We start from the raw sequence: 14,753 nt of genomic DNA, 5'->3' as shown, positions 1-14,753 counted from the left end.
TTAAAATGGTCTAATCTGAATTTCTCAAGCCATTTTTCTTGACTGAGGAGCTAGCAGACTTTAGAAACAGTAACTCTACCATTGACTTTTATAGGCCTCCAAAGAGATCTATCAAGAACAATATTAAGGCAATCTGTAACTTATAATTACTGACTTTCCCTTGGCCTCCACCTCTGTGTACCAAGCCTTAGTCTGAACTATGTGATTAGTTCAAGACACCACAATGACCAATTATTTCAGAAAACCTGCCCTTTACAGACTGAAGTTCAGCAGACTTACTTTTGTGAAATCAGATAAAAGTTGTGAGAAATGAGGACTTCCCTGGCTGTCTAGGGGTTAAGACTCCTTGCTTCCACTGCAGGGGGCATGGGTTTGATTCCCGGTCTGGAAACTAAGGTCCCACAAGCCACATGGTATGGCCAAAAAGAAGTTCTGAGAAATGATAATAATAATAACAGTAAAGATACCCTGAATGCTTCCTATGTGCCAGACGCCGTTCTAACTGCTTTCACATATTGAATCATCATAATAACCCTTTGCGAGAAATACTAATAACATCCCCATTATACAGATAAGGAAAAGGACAGATATACTTTGATTCTCTTTTTTAACCTGCCTCTTAATAATCTGAAACCACTTTTAGACAATCTAGATACTAGCTTGCTGCTAAAAAGAACAGAAAATCAAGTTTGTTCTTCCACACTGTCAAGGCGCTAGGAACGGCCTCAATAATAAAAGGTCCCACCATCTTTCATTAGGAAAAATGGCCCAAGATCAACTACCGTGAAACCCAAATCATCATTTTTAACATAAAACGTAATTGACCAAATTCAACTACACTGCAGTCCAATTCGTTTCCTGACTCAGGGGCACAATTTGCAATTAATTTATTCTTGGAGTCCATTCACTTAAAATTCAACATTTTGTCCATGCACTGTTGGAAATTTTTCTCTGGCTGTAAAAAGACATCAGTAACTTTTACTTCAAATTTTTCATTATTCCCATGCTTCCCAGAGTGGAATTTTCAAGCCTTGATTGTTGTTTGTTCAGGTGTTGGGACTGACTTGAAACAGTTTTCTACGGAAAGCCCTGGCCCTGTCCACAGGCACAGCCTTGGGTCCCTCTGCAGGAGTGTGGACGGCTCGCTTAGCCAAGCGGTGGGCTGGCTTCTTAGTTTTGTAGAACATCAATCCTACCTTCAATTTGGGTGTGTGTGACTTCAATCTACAATATATTATAGAATAATTAATTGCCAGGCTCTTGCCAAAGAATATACCTTTGAACGTTTGGCTGCCTAGTTTTTTATCGAAATCATGCCTGTAGAAATAAATGTTCCTAAAGGAAAGGAAAGGAGTCAGATAATTGGAGAGCAGCAGTTTTAACCCCAGAGAACTGTTCCTACTGAACCATGCTGTCATCATGCTACCAAACAGACTAGGAATCCCAGAAACTAGGTTACCATTGGGTTTATTATAAGGATGTGACCGAAGACCCTACGTGGCCCATCCTACCCTTAATGAGGACTAAGTAACTGAGAGTCCAGTGGGTAAAGAATCTGCCTATGATGCAGGAGACATAGGAGATACGGGTTTGATCCCTGGGTTGGGAAGAGTCTCTGGGGAGGAAATGGTAAGCCACTTCAGTGTTCTTGCCTGGGAAATGCCAGGGACAGAGGAGCCTGGTGGGTTATACAGTCCACTGGGTCACAAAGAGTTGGCCACGACTGAGCACAGAGCACACAGAAGGAATTGAGAGCAAAGAAGGACACTGCATTTCTTCAGCAATAGCTTGCATTTATCTTACAAGCATGGAGAGTCTTGTAACTTCTTTACTTCACTGCAAAAAGATAAAGAGCTAAAACCAAGGCCCAATTATATTTGTTTCATAAGATATCATAGCATAAATTTCTATGTGCTAAGTCTCTCTGTGGCCTTCTTCTATTTCCCTTGACCTAGAATTATTTTATTTTTTCCATTTTAAGATTTTATTTTATTTTTTTAATTGGAGTATAATTGCTTTACAATGTTGTATTAGTTTACAACAACAGGAATCAGCTATATGTATAGATTTATTTTAAAATCTCTTCTTAAGAAATGTTTATCTTATCAACTCTACCCCAATGTAAAATAAAACTTAGGGACTTGCCCCAGTGGTCCAGTGGTTAAGAATCTGCCTTGCAATGCAGAAGATGAGGGTTCGATCCCTGGTCAGGGGACTAAGATCCCAAGTGCCATGGAGTACTAAGCCTGTACGCCACATGTAGAGTCCATCTGCTGCAACTAAGACCCCGTGCAGCCAAAAACTAAATTAATTAATATTTTAATAAACTTAAAAAAAGAGGCACAAACTACTATATATAAAACATACAAGAAACAAGTATATATTGTACAGGGGCTTCCCTGGTGCCTCAGTTGGTAAAGAGTCTACCTGCAATGCAGGAGACGTGGGTTCAATCCCTGGGTCGGGAAGATTCCCCCAGAGAAGGAAGTGGTAATCCACTCTAATATACTTGCCTGGGAAATCCCATGGACAGAGGAGCCTGGTGGGCCACAGTCCATAGGGTCACAAAAGGTCAGACATGACTGAAGCAACCTACCGCACACACACACACAGAAGACAGAATAACTACACAGCTCCTCTCCCCTTCTGCCCACTCCATCCTGATAGGCTCATCTCCTTGGCTTGTTATGATTTAGGAAGGAAAGAGGGTAAGCATTGTACTGCTTTGGTTTTTAAAAATAATTGTATTTATTTATTTGGCTGTACAGGGTCTTAGCTGTGGCATGCAAACTTCTTAGTTTCAGCATGTGGGATCTAGTTCTCTGACCAGTGATCGAACCCTGTCCCCTGCAAGTCTTAACCACTGGACCACCAGGAAAGTCCAATGCATTGCAGATGAACTACTATCGTTGGACAGTCTTGAGTCTGCATCTCTGCTTTTTGTAACATCTACCAGTTGGTGACCTTCGCCAAATCTGCATCTCAGTTTCCTCCTCTATAAACGGGAGTAATTAAGTCCAACTTCATATGTCATGAAGGTTGGCAACAGGAAGTGCCTGGCTCACATATATAACACTGAAAATTCACAATGGTTGTTCCCATGGTGAGTTGTGTGTCTTTCATGGATTCCCCTATAAATTCTTCAAGGTCAGCTAAGTGTGTGTGCTCAGCTTCTTTGCAACTCCTTGGACTATAGCCTGCCAGGCTCCTCTGTCCATGGGATTCTCCAGGCAAGAATACTGGAGTGGGTTGCCATTTCCTTCTCCAGGAGATCTTCCTGACCCAGGGATCGAACCCGCATCTCTTGCATCTTCTGCATTGGCAGGCAGATTCTTTACCACTAGCACCGCCTGGGAGTCCCCTCATGTTCAGGAACCAGGTCTTATTCCTCATTAAGCCCCCAGTAGTAGACTCCCCAATAAATATGTGTTGAATGGAGAGCCACAAAAATAATCTCCTTGCCTTAATTCTATCATTTGGTTGTGAGTTTGAGGTGGAAAAATCAATAAAGAATGTCCCCACCTTGCCTTTGCAGAGTGAAGTCAGCTTCCTCTCAGAAGCCACACATCAGAAGAAAGGCTTCAAAGTTTTGTTGGATAAAGGAGGCCTTTATGGAGCAAAGCAACTCCGTAAGTGTTTTGCATAACAACACGCCCACGGATTTTAACTGAGTGCTTTCTGCCCCAGTTCCTCGTGGATCCATGAAACTGACAGCTTGGCACCAGCATGTTGACGCCTGTTTTCCATCTAACACAAGCTGTACAAGTACCGCGTGTTTCATCCACTCTGTTGTAGATTTTTAAGCAACTATGTAAAAACAAAAAACTCAGAAAACAAAGAAAAGATGCTGGGTTGTGTTATTTCACTAAAAAAAGAAAAAAATACGTGTCTCCTTTCTATCTTCCTCCTCCTCTAACCGGGTGTATTTGGTTTGGGGTTGTTTCTCTTTACTTGGGAGTTTGAAATGCAGCAGCTTCCTTCTGCCCATGAAAAAATCTGTGGTCTAGGTCAGGGCCATTCAAATGCAGTCCCCTCAGAAGAAAAGGAGCTCCAGGGAATTCCCTGGTGGTCTAGTAGCTAAAGACTCCACTCTCCCAATGCAGGCGGCCGGGATCAGGGAACTAGATCCCGCATGCTGAAACTAAGATCAAAGATCTCTCACTTTGCAACTGAGACCCAGAGCAGCCAAATAAATTAATTAACTTTAAAAAAAGAAGACGACTATAAGAAGCTCACACACAGAACTGTAAGCCAGTGCCCTACTCCCTTCTTCAAAAAGTATGGCTATGAAAAAAAAAAAGTCAGCTCAACTAAACAACATGTTTAGTGCCAAGCTTGATGTTTACTCTGGCACAGTCTCCTTAGGGCCAGGTAACAAGAGCTCTTGATGAAAGTGAAAGAGGAGAGTGAAAAAGTTGGCTTAAAGCTCAACATTCCGAAAACTAAGATCATGGTGTCTGGTCCCATCACTTCATAGCAAATAGATGTGGAAACAGTGGCAGACTTTATTTTTGGGGGGCTCCAAAATCACTGCAGATGGTGATTGCAGCCATAAAAATAAAAGATGCTTACTTCTTGGAAGAAAAGTTATGACCAATCTAGATAGCATATTAAAAAGCAGAGATACTACTTTGCCAACAAAGGTCCATCTAGTCAAGGGTATGGTTTTTCCAGTAGTCATGTATGGATGTGAGAGTTGGACTATAAAGAAAGCTGAGCGCCGAAGAATTGATGATTTTGAACTGTGGTGTTGGAGAAGACTCTTGAGAGTCCCTTGGACTGCGAGGAAATCCAGCCAGTCCATCCTAGGGGAGATCAGTCCTGGGTGTTAACTGCAAGGACTGATGTTGAAGTTGAAACTCCAATACTTTGGACACCTGATGCGAAGAACTGACTCATTGGAAAAGACCCTGATGCTGGGAAAGAACGAAGGTGGGAGGAGAAGGGGACGACAGAGGATGAGATGGTTGGATGGCATCACCGACTCAATGGACATGAGTTTGGGTAGACTCCAGGAGTTGGTGACGGACAGGGAGGCCTGTTGTGCTGCGGTCCATGGGGTCACAAAGAGTCAGACACGACTGAGCGACTGAACTGAACTGAACTGAACTGAACTGAACTGAACAAGAGTTCACAGGCTGTTACCACCTGTGGACTATACTTCAAGAGGCACTGTTCCAGGTTAGAGAGCTCTCCATGTGCCTGAGACGTACAGGACTGACATTTACTATGGACTTTGGAGGGTTTATTGGCTACCTCATCTCTTGATCTCTTTCTTTGATGAAAACCCCAGTATTGAGGATGTGCCTCATTCTTTATCAGTCTATGGGTGTGGATGGGGATCCTGTGTGACCAGGGCTGGACAAATAGTGCTCTCGGTCTTTCCAGTCACAGTGAATGGTTTAGGGAAGACATGATCCAGGGCTGGCCAATCAGCCTAACTCCATCCTGGTTAGTTTTTAGTTTTTAGACCTGGGATGGGCAGTGGCCCTAACTGATGCAATCAGAGTGAATCCTGGAAATTATGCAGAAGCTGCAAGGAAGACAGTCTTGTTCCATTAGACTTGAAGTTGTGAAGATGTGAGCCTGGAATCAACAAGACTCATGAGGGGAAAGCTGAACTATGAGATGAAGCAAAGACAGAGAAGAACTGACAGACAGACAGCATCTGGATTCTAAGTAGGTCATTGGAATCTCTCAATCAGTTCAGTCGCTCAGTCATGTCTGAGTCTTTGTGACCCCATGAACCACAGCACACCAGGCCTCCCTGTTCATCACCAACTCCCAGAGTCCACCCAAACCCATGTCCATTGCGTCGGTGATGCCATCCAACCATCTCATCCTCTGTCGTCCCCTTCTCCTGCTCTCAATCTTTCCCAGCATCAGGGTCTTTTCAAATGAGTCAGCTCTTCGCATCAAGTGGCCAAAGTATTGGAATTTCAGCTTCAACATCAGTCCTTCCAATGAACACCCAGGACTTATCTCCTTTAGGATGGACTGGTTGGATCTCCTTGCAGTCCAAGAGACTCTCAAGAGTCTTCTCCAACACCACAGTTCAAATCTCTCAATCAAGCCATGCCTAAAGCAGTTTCTACCTGATGACTTTTCATTAATGTAAACCAGGAGATTTCCCCTTTGCTTAGACCAGTTGGTGAGCTTTCTAACACTTGCAATCATAAGAGTCTCAAGTCTATGCAAGACTATTATACCCTGGGCTCATTTGAAAATCCACATACACTGACTCTAAAAAGACAAATCAGAAGAGGTGAAAGGTAGGGAGTCAGAAGAGCTTCCCATTAGGTGGAGAAAGTCTTGGTACCTTCCCACACCTAAGTTCCTTCCTCTGTCTGGTGATTAACATCTGCCTCGCCTGTCAGGTGACTAGAAGAACCACACAGAAAGATACAAAGGAAATCACTCCAGAAACATATGAAAAAGCACTGTACAATAAGAAAAATCATTATCATTATTAATACAACACCTTACTTATTCAAACTTCAAAATTCTGGCATCCATAACTATCCAGAGCCTACGAAAAATTTTAAAAGCTTTTGTACTCCCGCACCTCCCCCATCAACTCCTATACTCTGTCGTTAGAGAAGCAGCTCCCCCTACAGGCCAGAGGGCATAAAGTGAGGCCACAGACCCGAGGAGCTCGACCCCATCAAGAGGGGCAGCGGTGAGCCAACCTGGCCCCTATTCCAGGATCAGCACCCACCATCATGGTGTGGTGGCTCACTTATTAGGTCAGTCGGGCTGTTTTCTCCGGCATCACACACAACATCCCATTTACTCAAGCTTATGAATCACGAAAGAAAAATGATGATTTCATTTAGAAATTACCAGTACTAATTCTCAACCACTATTTTGCAACTTTGGAGTTGTCCTAACAACACTATCATTATCCAGAGAGGCAGATTTTGTTTGTTTTTGAGAACAGCTACCATAACACATTTTCATATCTGACTTCTAAGGAGCCAGCACAATAAACTTTACATTAAAAAACAATATGGTTTTGGAACTTCCCTGGTGGTCTAGTGGTTAAGACTCCATGCTTCCAATACAGGAGGGCACAGATTCAACTCCTGGGGGAGGACTAAGATCCCACATGCCACGCAGCATGGCCAAAAAAAAACCCTAAATTATTTGGAGAAGCATCACGGCTTAGGTAGCGATGACCGCTCCCAACAAGTCTGAACCTCTTCAGCCTCTCCCCCAGGGCACCATCGCAGTTGGCCAACCCTCTGATCCTTGGAAGGTTTCCCTGGTAGCTTAGCTGGTAAAGAATCTGCCTGCAATGCAGGAGATTCTGGTTCAATTCCTGAGTTCGGAAGATGCCCTGGAGAAGGGATAAGCTATCCACTCCAGTATTCTTGGGCTTCCCTGGTGGCTGGTGGTTTAGATGGTAAAGAAAGTGAAAGTCGCTTAGTCATGTCCAACTCTTTGCGACCCCATGGACTATACAGTCCATGGAATTCTCCAAGCCAGAATACTGGAGTAGGTAGCTATTCCCTTCTCCAGGGGATCTTCCCAACCCAGGGATCAAACCCAGGTCTCCTGCATTGCAGACAGATTCTTTACCAGCTGAACCACCAGGGAAGCCCAAGGTTCGATCCCTGGGTTGGGAAGATCCCTTGGAGGGGGGCATTGCAACCCACTCCAGTATTCTTGCCTGGAGAATCCCCATGGACAGAGAAGCCTTGTGGGCTTCATCCACAGGGTCGAAAAGAGTTGGACACAACTGAGCGACTAAGCATACACACCGTTCCTTGGTAACCATGTGTGACCGAAAGGCCATGATCAAAAATGCCAATATGCGGACTTCCCTGGTGGTCCAGTGGCTAAGACTCCATGCTCCCAATGCAGGGGCCAGGATCAGGGAGCTGGATTCCACATGCCAAACCTAAGAGTTTGCATGATGGTGATTTAGTTGCTAAGTGGTGTCTGGCTCTTGCAACCCCATGGAGTGTAGCCCAATGGGCTCCTCTGTCCATGGGATTCTCCAAGCAACAACACTGGAGCGGGTTGCCATTTTCTTCTCCATGGGATCTTCCTGACCCAGGGACTGAACCTGAGTCTCCTGTATTGCAGGCAGATTCTTTACTGAATGAACCACCAGGGAAGCCCTAAGAGTTCACATACTGCAACTAAAGATCCCACATGCTCAAACTAAGACCTTGCACAGCCAAATAAATAAGTTTTTTTTTAATAATCATTTTTTAAATGCTGATATGCCAGAGGAGATGCAATAGGACTTAGCGGAGTGTGCTACTCAGGCATTGGAGAAATGTAATACAGAGAAGGACATTGCTGCCCAGATCAAGGAGTCTGACAAGAAGTACAACCCCACCCGGTAGAGCATCACGGGGAGGAACTTTGCTGGTTACGTGACACATGAAACCAAACACTTAATTGACTTCTACCTGAGCCAAGGGGCCATTTTCTGGCTCAGATCTGGTTTAAAGCATGGACTGGGTCACATACCCAGTGATCCATCCAAAAACAAGGACTGCAGCCTAAATTCCAAATACCAGAGACTAAACCTTCAGTCTTGCTTAAGGGAACACCTCGATCTCTGAACCTTTATTGTGTTGTTTTGCCCAGAACATTCTCTGTACTAGTTTGTTGTGGTTATACTGCAATTAGCAAAATAGCTTACATCTGCATTTATTTTCTATTCCATACCTCTCTGCCCCATGTTTCTTCTCCTCAAAACCCATTCCTTTATAGAAATAAATCTGTTGGAGAAGTATGCATTTAAAACAGAAAACTAAATTGTGTGAAAAGTTTGCATTTTTCCAACATCAGAATATAATCATTTTCTGATAGATAAAAACAGCAATTAGGGGATTAAAAAGGGAAGAGGCCTTAATACTGTTCCTGATTTTTAAGCCACATTTTGACTGTCTGGTCCATAGTGATATTTGTGGGCTCTCTTTTGGTGGCAAAATAAATTTCTGGAGTTCCACATACTATATAATGTAACTGGAAGGAATCTGTTCCTCACAGTAGCCTCCTTTGAGGAGCTCAATTCTGGGGGCTGGGTGGGAGGACAGAATGAACACTAGGGTCCAAGTGTCGTGGGCATCAATTTCATGCCAGGCATGTGCACCCACGAGTAAGCCCAGTACGCTCAGGCAGCATTACTGATGGGTGGAGTCATGGTTCCTGGAAGTAAGGAGCAGACTGAGCCCGCCCTCCCTGCTCTCAAGGACAGCCTGCATCCACACAGAGAAGGCTCCACAAATAGCCCTACTCTGGCTTTCTGAGTCTCCACCTGCGTCTCTCTATTTTGTAACACAAGTCTGTCTTCCCTGTTACATGTGTATATGTGTGTTAGTCCCTCAGTAGTGTCTGACTGTAATCTCATGGACTGTAGCCTGCCAGGCTCCTCTGTCCATGGGATTTCCCAGGCAGGAATACTGGAGTGGGTTGCCATTTCCTTCTCCAGGGGATCTTCCTGACTCTGGGATTGAACCCAGGTCTCCTGCATTGCAGTCAGATTCTTTACCATCTGAGCTATAGGGAAGTCCCTTCCCTGTTATGTGGTTCCCTTCAAGTCAGGAAGAGGGGGTAAAAGGCTCCACACTGGCCTCAGCCCCAAGACTAGTTCCCCAATCTAGCTGTACCATCATTAAGGCTGATTCTCTATCCACTATTGATCCAAGGTGCAACCAGTTAAAAGGCAAAGAGGAAGACGAGAAAAGGACTGTCCCCTTCAAAGCCTCTCACACTTACCAGTCTGGACAGCGCTCTGGAACCAGCATAGATGATACCCACAAATAGCACTGAAGCAGGAAGCCATGTCAAAACATCAGATCTGGAAAAGAGGGAAAGAGGCCATCATATTTCTGTCCAAAAGACCTCCCTGGAAGATATGACCCTCCCATACACCAAATACAGCACCCGTGGCTGTCTAAGCATCCCCAGGTGACTGATGAAGCCCGACACAGTGTGTATCATCAAGCTGGATGGTGGCTGACCAAAGCATTCTGCCTACAGCCCATCACTCAGCCAGTGATGTGGCCCCACAATCAGCCACAGACAAGCTGGAGATAGAAAAAGGCTTCCTGCAGGCTGGGAGACAGAACAGACCTGATTTTTTTTTAAGGACCAGGGAACATTGTTCTTTTAAATTTAAGAGGTCAGATGCTTTGAACCCATACCAAATTCCTTTCAATTTTTTTATAAAGCTATTTACCTAGCAAAGGGCTTCCCTGATGGCTCAGTAGGTAAAGAATGTGCCTGCGATGTGGGAGACATAAGAGATGCAAGTTCAATCCCTGGGTTGGGAAGATCCTCTGGAGGAAGAAAATGGCAATCCACTCCAGTATTCTTGACTGAAAAATCCCATGGACAGAGAAGCCTGGCAGGCTACAGTCTATGGGGTCACAAAGAGTCAGACACGACTAAGCTACTAAGCACACACATACCTACCAAGGTACCAAACAGCTCCATCGAACCACTAAAGGAGCCACAGGATTAAAGGATGGAATTGAAACGAGTGCTTGAACTTGAGCTGGTTGGCCATGTGCTGAGCCTCAACAGTTAACCTGGGATGCCAGTTCAAGAAATCTCTAAGGACTTCTCAAGGGCACATTTCTTCAATTACACTGTGGCCGCACCAAGAACTGCTTTTTCAACTCAGCTGAGGATCTTGTTTACTCAAGAAAAGCAAAATCCCAGGCTTTACATAGAGCACACATCACTGAGGGTGCAACTTGCTTTCCCCATTAGTTACAAATGCATTCAGTTCACTAAAGCAAGTTCCCAGAATCATTCTAATAATAAATATGAATTAATGAAAGTATTCCTGAAGGATATAACATAATAATCCCAAGTAACTCAATGAACTGCTCTCCTCAGATGGTGCCTGTTCAAGAAATGTTCTTTGTTAATTCGATTAACATAAGCAGGGACTTTATCTATCATCAGACCTGCTTTTTGCACAACCTCCCAGAGAATGAAGCATGAAAATGCTTTTAGTCTCAAATAAGGCCTTCAAACCCTACCTTCTATACACATTCATTCAGCCAAAACTCATAGCAACTGACAAGGTGCTCACAGCAGAGTTAATATTACCAGCATCATCGCTGACATTGTTTGAGCCTTCCTACAAACCAGGCCCTGTGCTAAATATTTTCTATGCTGTTATCATTTTTTTTAATCTGCACAATAGGGACCTCCCTGGTGATCCATCAGTTGGGAGTCTGCCTTCCAGTGCAGGGGACGTGGGTTTAAACCCTGGTTTAGGAATTATGATCCTACATGCTGTGTGGTGTGGCCAAAATAAATAAATAAACAAAAACAAAACAGTATTGACTGCTCAGCTTGAAAATACCACCAACATTTTTAGGGAGGCAGTCCTAAGATGGCAGAGGAATAAGACGAGGAGACCACTTTCTCCCCTACAAATTCATCAAAAGAACATTTGAACGCTGAGAAAATTCCACCAAACAACTGAATGCCAGCAGAGGACATCAGGCACCCAGAAAAGCAGCCCATTGTCTTCGAAAGAGATGTTTTATCAATAGTGCTGTATAGACGGAGAAGTCTTGAGGCTATTGTAAAAATAAGACTGAAAACCAGAAGCAGGAGGCTTAAGTCCAATTCCTGAGAACACCAGAGAACTCCTGACTCCAGGGAACATTAATCGACAGGAGCTCATCAAACACCTCCATACATACACTGAAACCAAGCACCACCCAAGGACTAACAAGTTCCAGAGCAAGATATACCACGCAAATTCTCCAGCAACACAGGAACATAGCCCTGAGCTTCAATATACAGGCTCCCCAAAGTCACTCCAAACCCACTGACATCTCATAACTCATTACTGGACACTTCAGCACACTCCAGAGAGAAGAAATCCAGCTCCACCCACCAGAACACCGACACAAGCTTCCCTAACCAGGAAACCTTGACAAGCCACTGATACAACCCCACTCACAGCAAGAAAACTCCATAATAAAGAGAACTCCACAAACTGCCAGAATTCAGAAAGGCCACCCCCAAACACGGCAATATAAACAAGACGAAGAGACAGAGGAATACCCAGCAGGTAAAGGAACAGGATAAATGCCCACCAAACCAAACAAAAGAGGAAGAGATAGGGAATCTACCTGAGAAAGAATTCCGAATAATGATAGTGAAAATGATCCAAAATCTTGAAAACAAAATGGAATCACAGATAAACAGCCTGGAGACAAGGATTGAGAAGATACAAGAAAGGTTTAACAAGGACCTAGAAGAAATAAAAAAGAGTCAATTTATAATGAATAATGCAATAAATGATATAAAAAACACTCTAGAGCGAACAAATAGTAGAATAACAGAAGCAGAAGATAGGATTAGTGAGGTAGAAGATAGAATGGCAGAAATAAATGAATCAGAGAGGAAAAAATAAAAATGAATTAAAAGAAATGAGGACAATCTCAGAGACCTCTGGGACAATGTTAAACAACCCAACATTCGAATCATAGGAGTCCCAGAAGAAGAAGACAAAAAGAAAGACCATGAGAAAATACTTGAGGAGATAATAGCTGAAAACTTCCCTAAAATGGGGAAAGAAATAATCACCCAAGTCCAAGAAACCCAAAGAGTCCCAAACAGGATAAACCCAAGGCAAAACACCCCAAGACATATATTAATCAAATTAGCAAAGATCAAATACAAAGAACAAATATTAAAAGTAGCAAGGGAAAAAAAGCAAATAACACACAAGGGGATTCCCATAAGGATAACAGCTGATCTTCAATAGAAATTCTTCAGGCAAGGAGAGAATGGCAGGACATACTGAAAGTGATGAAAGAAAATAACCTACAGCCCAGATTACTGTACCCAGCAAGGATCTCATTCAAATATGAAGGAGAAATCAAAAGCTTTACAGACAAGCAAAAGCTGAGAGAATTCAGCACCACCAAACCAGCTCTCCAACAAATGCTAAAGGATCTTCTCTAGACAGGAAACACAAAAAGGGTGTATAAACTCAAACCCAAAACAATAAAGTAAATGGCAATGGTATCATCAGTTCAGCTCAGTTCAGTCGCTCAGTCGTGTCTGACTATTCGCGACCCCATGAATCGCAGCACACCAGGCCTCCCTGTCTATCACCAACTCCTGGAGTTCACTCAGATTCACATCCATCGAGTCAGTGATGCCATCCAGCCATCTCATCCTCTGTCGTCCCCTTCTCCTCCTGCCCCCAATCCCTCCCAACAGCAAAGTCTTTTCCAATGAGTCAGCTCTTCACATGAGGTGGCCAAAGTACTGGAGTTTCAGCTTTAGCATCATTCCTTCCAAAGAAATCCCAGGGCTGATATCCTTCAGAATGGACTGGTTGGATCGCCTTGGTATCATACTTATCAATAATTACCTTAAACATAAATGGGTTGAATGCCCCAACCAAAAGACAAAGACTGGCTGACAAGACCCCTATATATGTTGTCTACAAGAGACCCACCTCAAAACAAGGGACACATACAGACTGAAAGTGAAGGGTTGGAAAAAGATATTCCATGCAAATAGAGACCAAAAGAAAGCAGGAGTAGCAATACTCATATCAGATAAAATAGACTTTAAAACAAAGGCTGTGAAAAGAGACAAAGAAGGACACTACATAATGATCAAAGGATCAATCCAAGAAGAAGATATAACAATTATAAATATATATGCACCCAACATAGGAGCACCGCAATATGTAAGACAAATGCTAACAAGTATGAAAGGGGAAATGAACAATAACACAATAATAGTGGGAGACTTTAATACCCCACTCACACCTATGGATAGATCAACTAAACAGAAAATTAACAAGGACACGCAAACTTTAAATGATACAATAGACCAGTTAGACCTAGTTGATATCTATAGGACATTTCACCCCAAAACAATGAATTTCTGAAGCGTACATGGAACCTTCTCCAGGATAGATCATATCCTGGGCCATAAATCTAGCCTTGGTAAATTCAAAAAAATTGAAATCATTCCAAGCATCTTTTCTGACCACAATGGAATAAGATTAGATCTCAATTACAGGAGAGGAGAAAAATTATTAAAAATTCCAACATATGAAGGCTGAACAACAGGCTGCTGAAAAACCAACAAATCACAGAAGAAATAAAAAAAAGAAATCAAAATGTGCATAGAAATGAATGAAAATGAAAACACAACAACCCAAAACCTGTGGGACACTGTAAAAGCAGTGCTAAGGGGAAGGTTCAAAGCAATACAGGCATATCTCAAGAAACAAGAAAAAAGTCAAATAAATAACCTAACTATACACCTAAAGCAATAGAAAAGGAAGAAATGAAGAGCCCTGGGGTTAATAGAAGGAAAGAAATTTTAAAAAATAGGGCAGAAATAATTGCAAACAAAATAAAAGAGACCATCGCAAAAATCAACAAAGCCAAAAGCTGGTTCTTTGAGAGGATAAATAAAATTGACAAACCATTAGCCAGACTCATCAAGAAACAAAGGGAGAAAAATCAAATCAATAAAATTAGAAATGAAAATGGAGAGATCACAACAGACAACACAGAAATACAAAGGATCATGAGACTACATATCAGCAATTATATGCCAATAAAATGGACAACGTGGAAGAAATGGACAAATTCTTAGATAAGTACAACTTTGCAAAACTGAACCAGGAAAAAATAGAAAATCTTAACAGACCCCCTCACAAGCATGGAAATTGAAAACTGTAATCAGAAATCTCCCAGCAAACAAAAGCCCAAGTCCAGATGGATTCA

The 14,753-nt window shown here is 42.9% G+C and overlaps 1 protein-coding gene across 7 annotated transcripts in view; it reads right to left on the bottom strand.

The window, feature by feature from the left end:
* TMEM241 (transmembrane protein 241) overlaps positions 1 to 14,753 on the bottom strand; it is a 116,520-nt gene that overhangs the window by 77,182 nt on the left and 24,585 nt on the right. For all 7 annotated transcript variants that reach the window (XR_011252400.1, XR_011252402.1, XR_011252401.1 and 4 more), the window contains exon 4: positions 9,739 to 9,820. Coding sequence is in view for 4 of the 7 variants with exons in the window: in XM_069569026.1 (XP_069425127.1) it covers positions 9,739 to 9,820 (82 nt within the window). In the remaining 3 variants the exon portion in view is untranslated. The remainder of the gene's footprint in view (positions 1 to 9,738; positions 9,821 to 14,753) is intronic.

This window comes from Ovis canadensis, chromosome 23 (genome assembly GCF_042477335.2).
Source record: "Ovis canadensis isolate MfBH-ARS-UI-01 breed Bighorn chromosome 23, ARS-UI_OviCan_v2, whole genome shotgun sequence".
Taxonomy (NCBI): Eukaryota; Metazoa; Chordata; class Mammalia; order Artiodactyla; family Bovidae; genus Ovis; species Ovis canadensis.
This window is presented reverse-complemented; position numbering and strand designations above follow the sequence as displayed.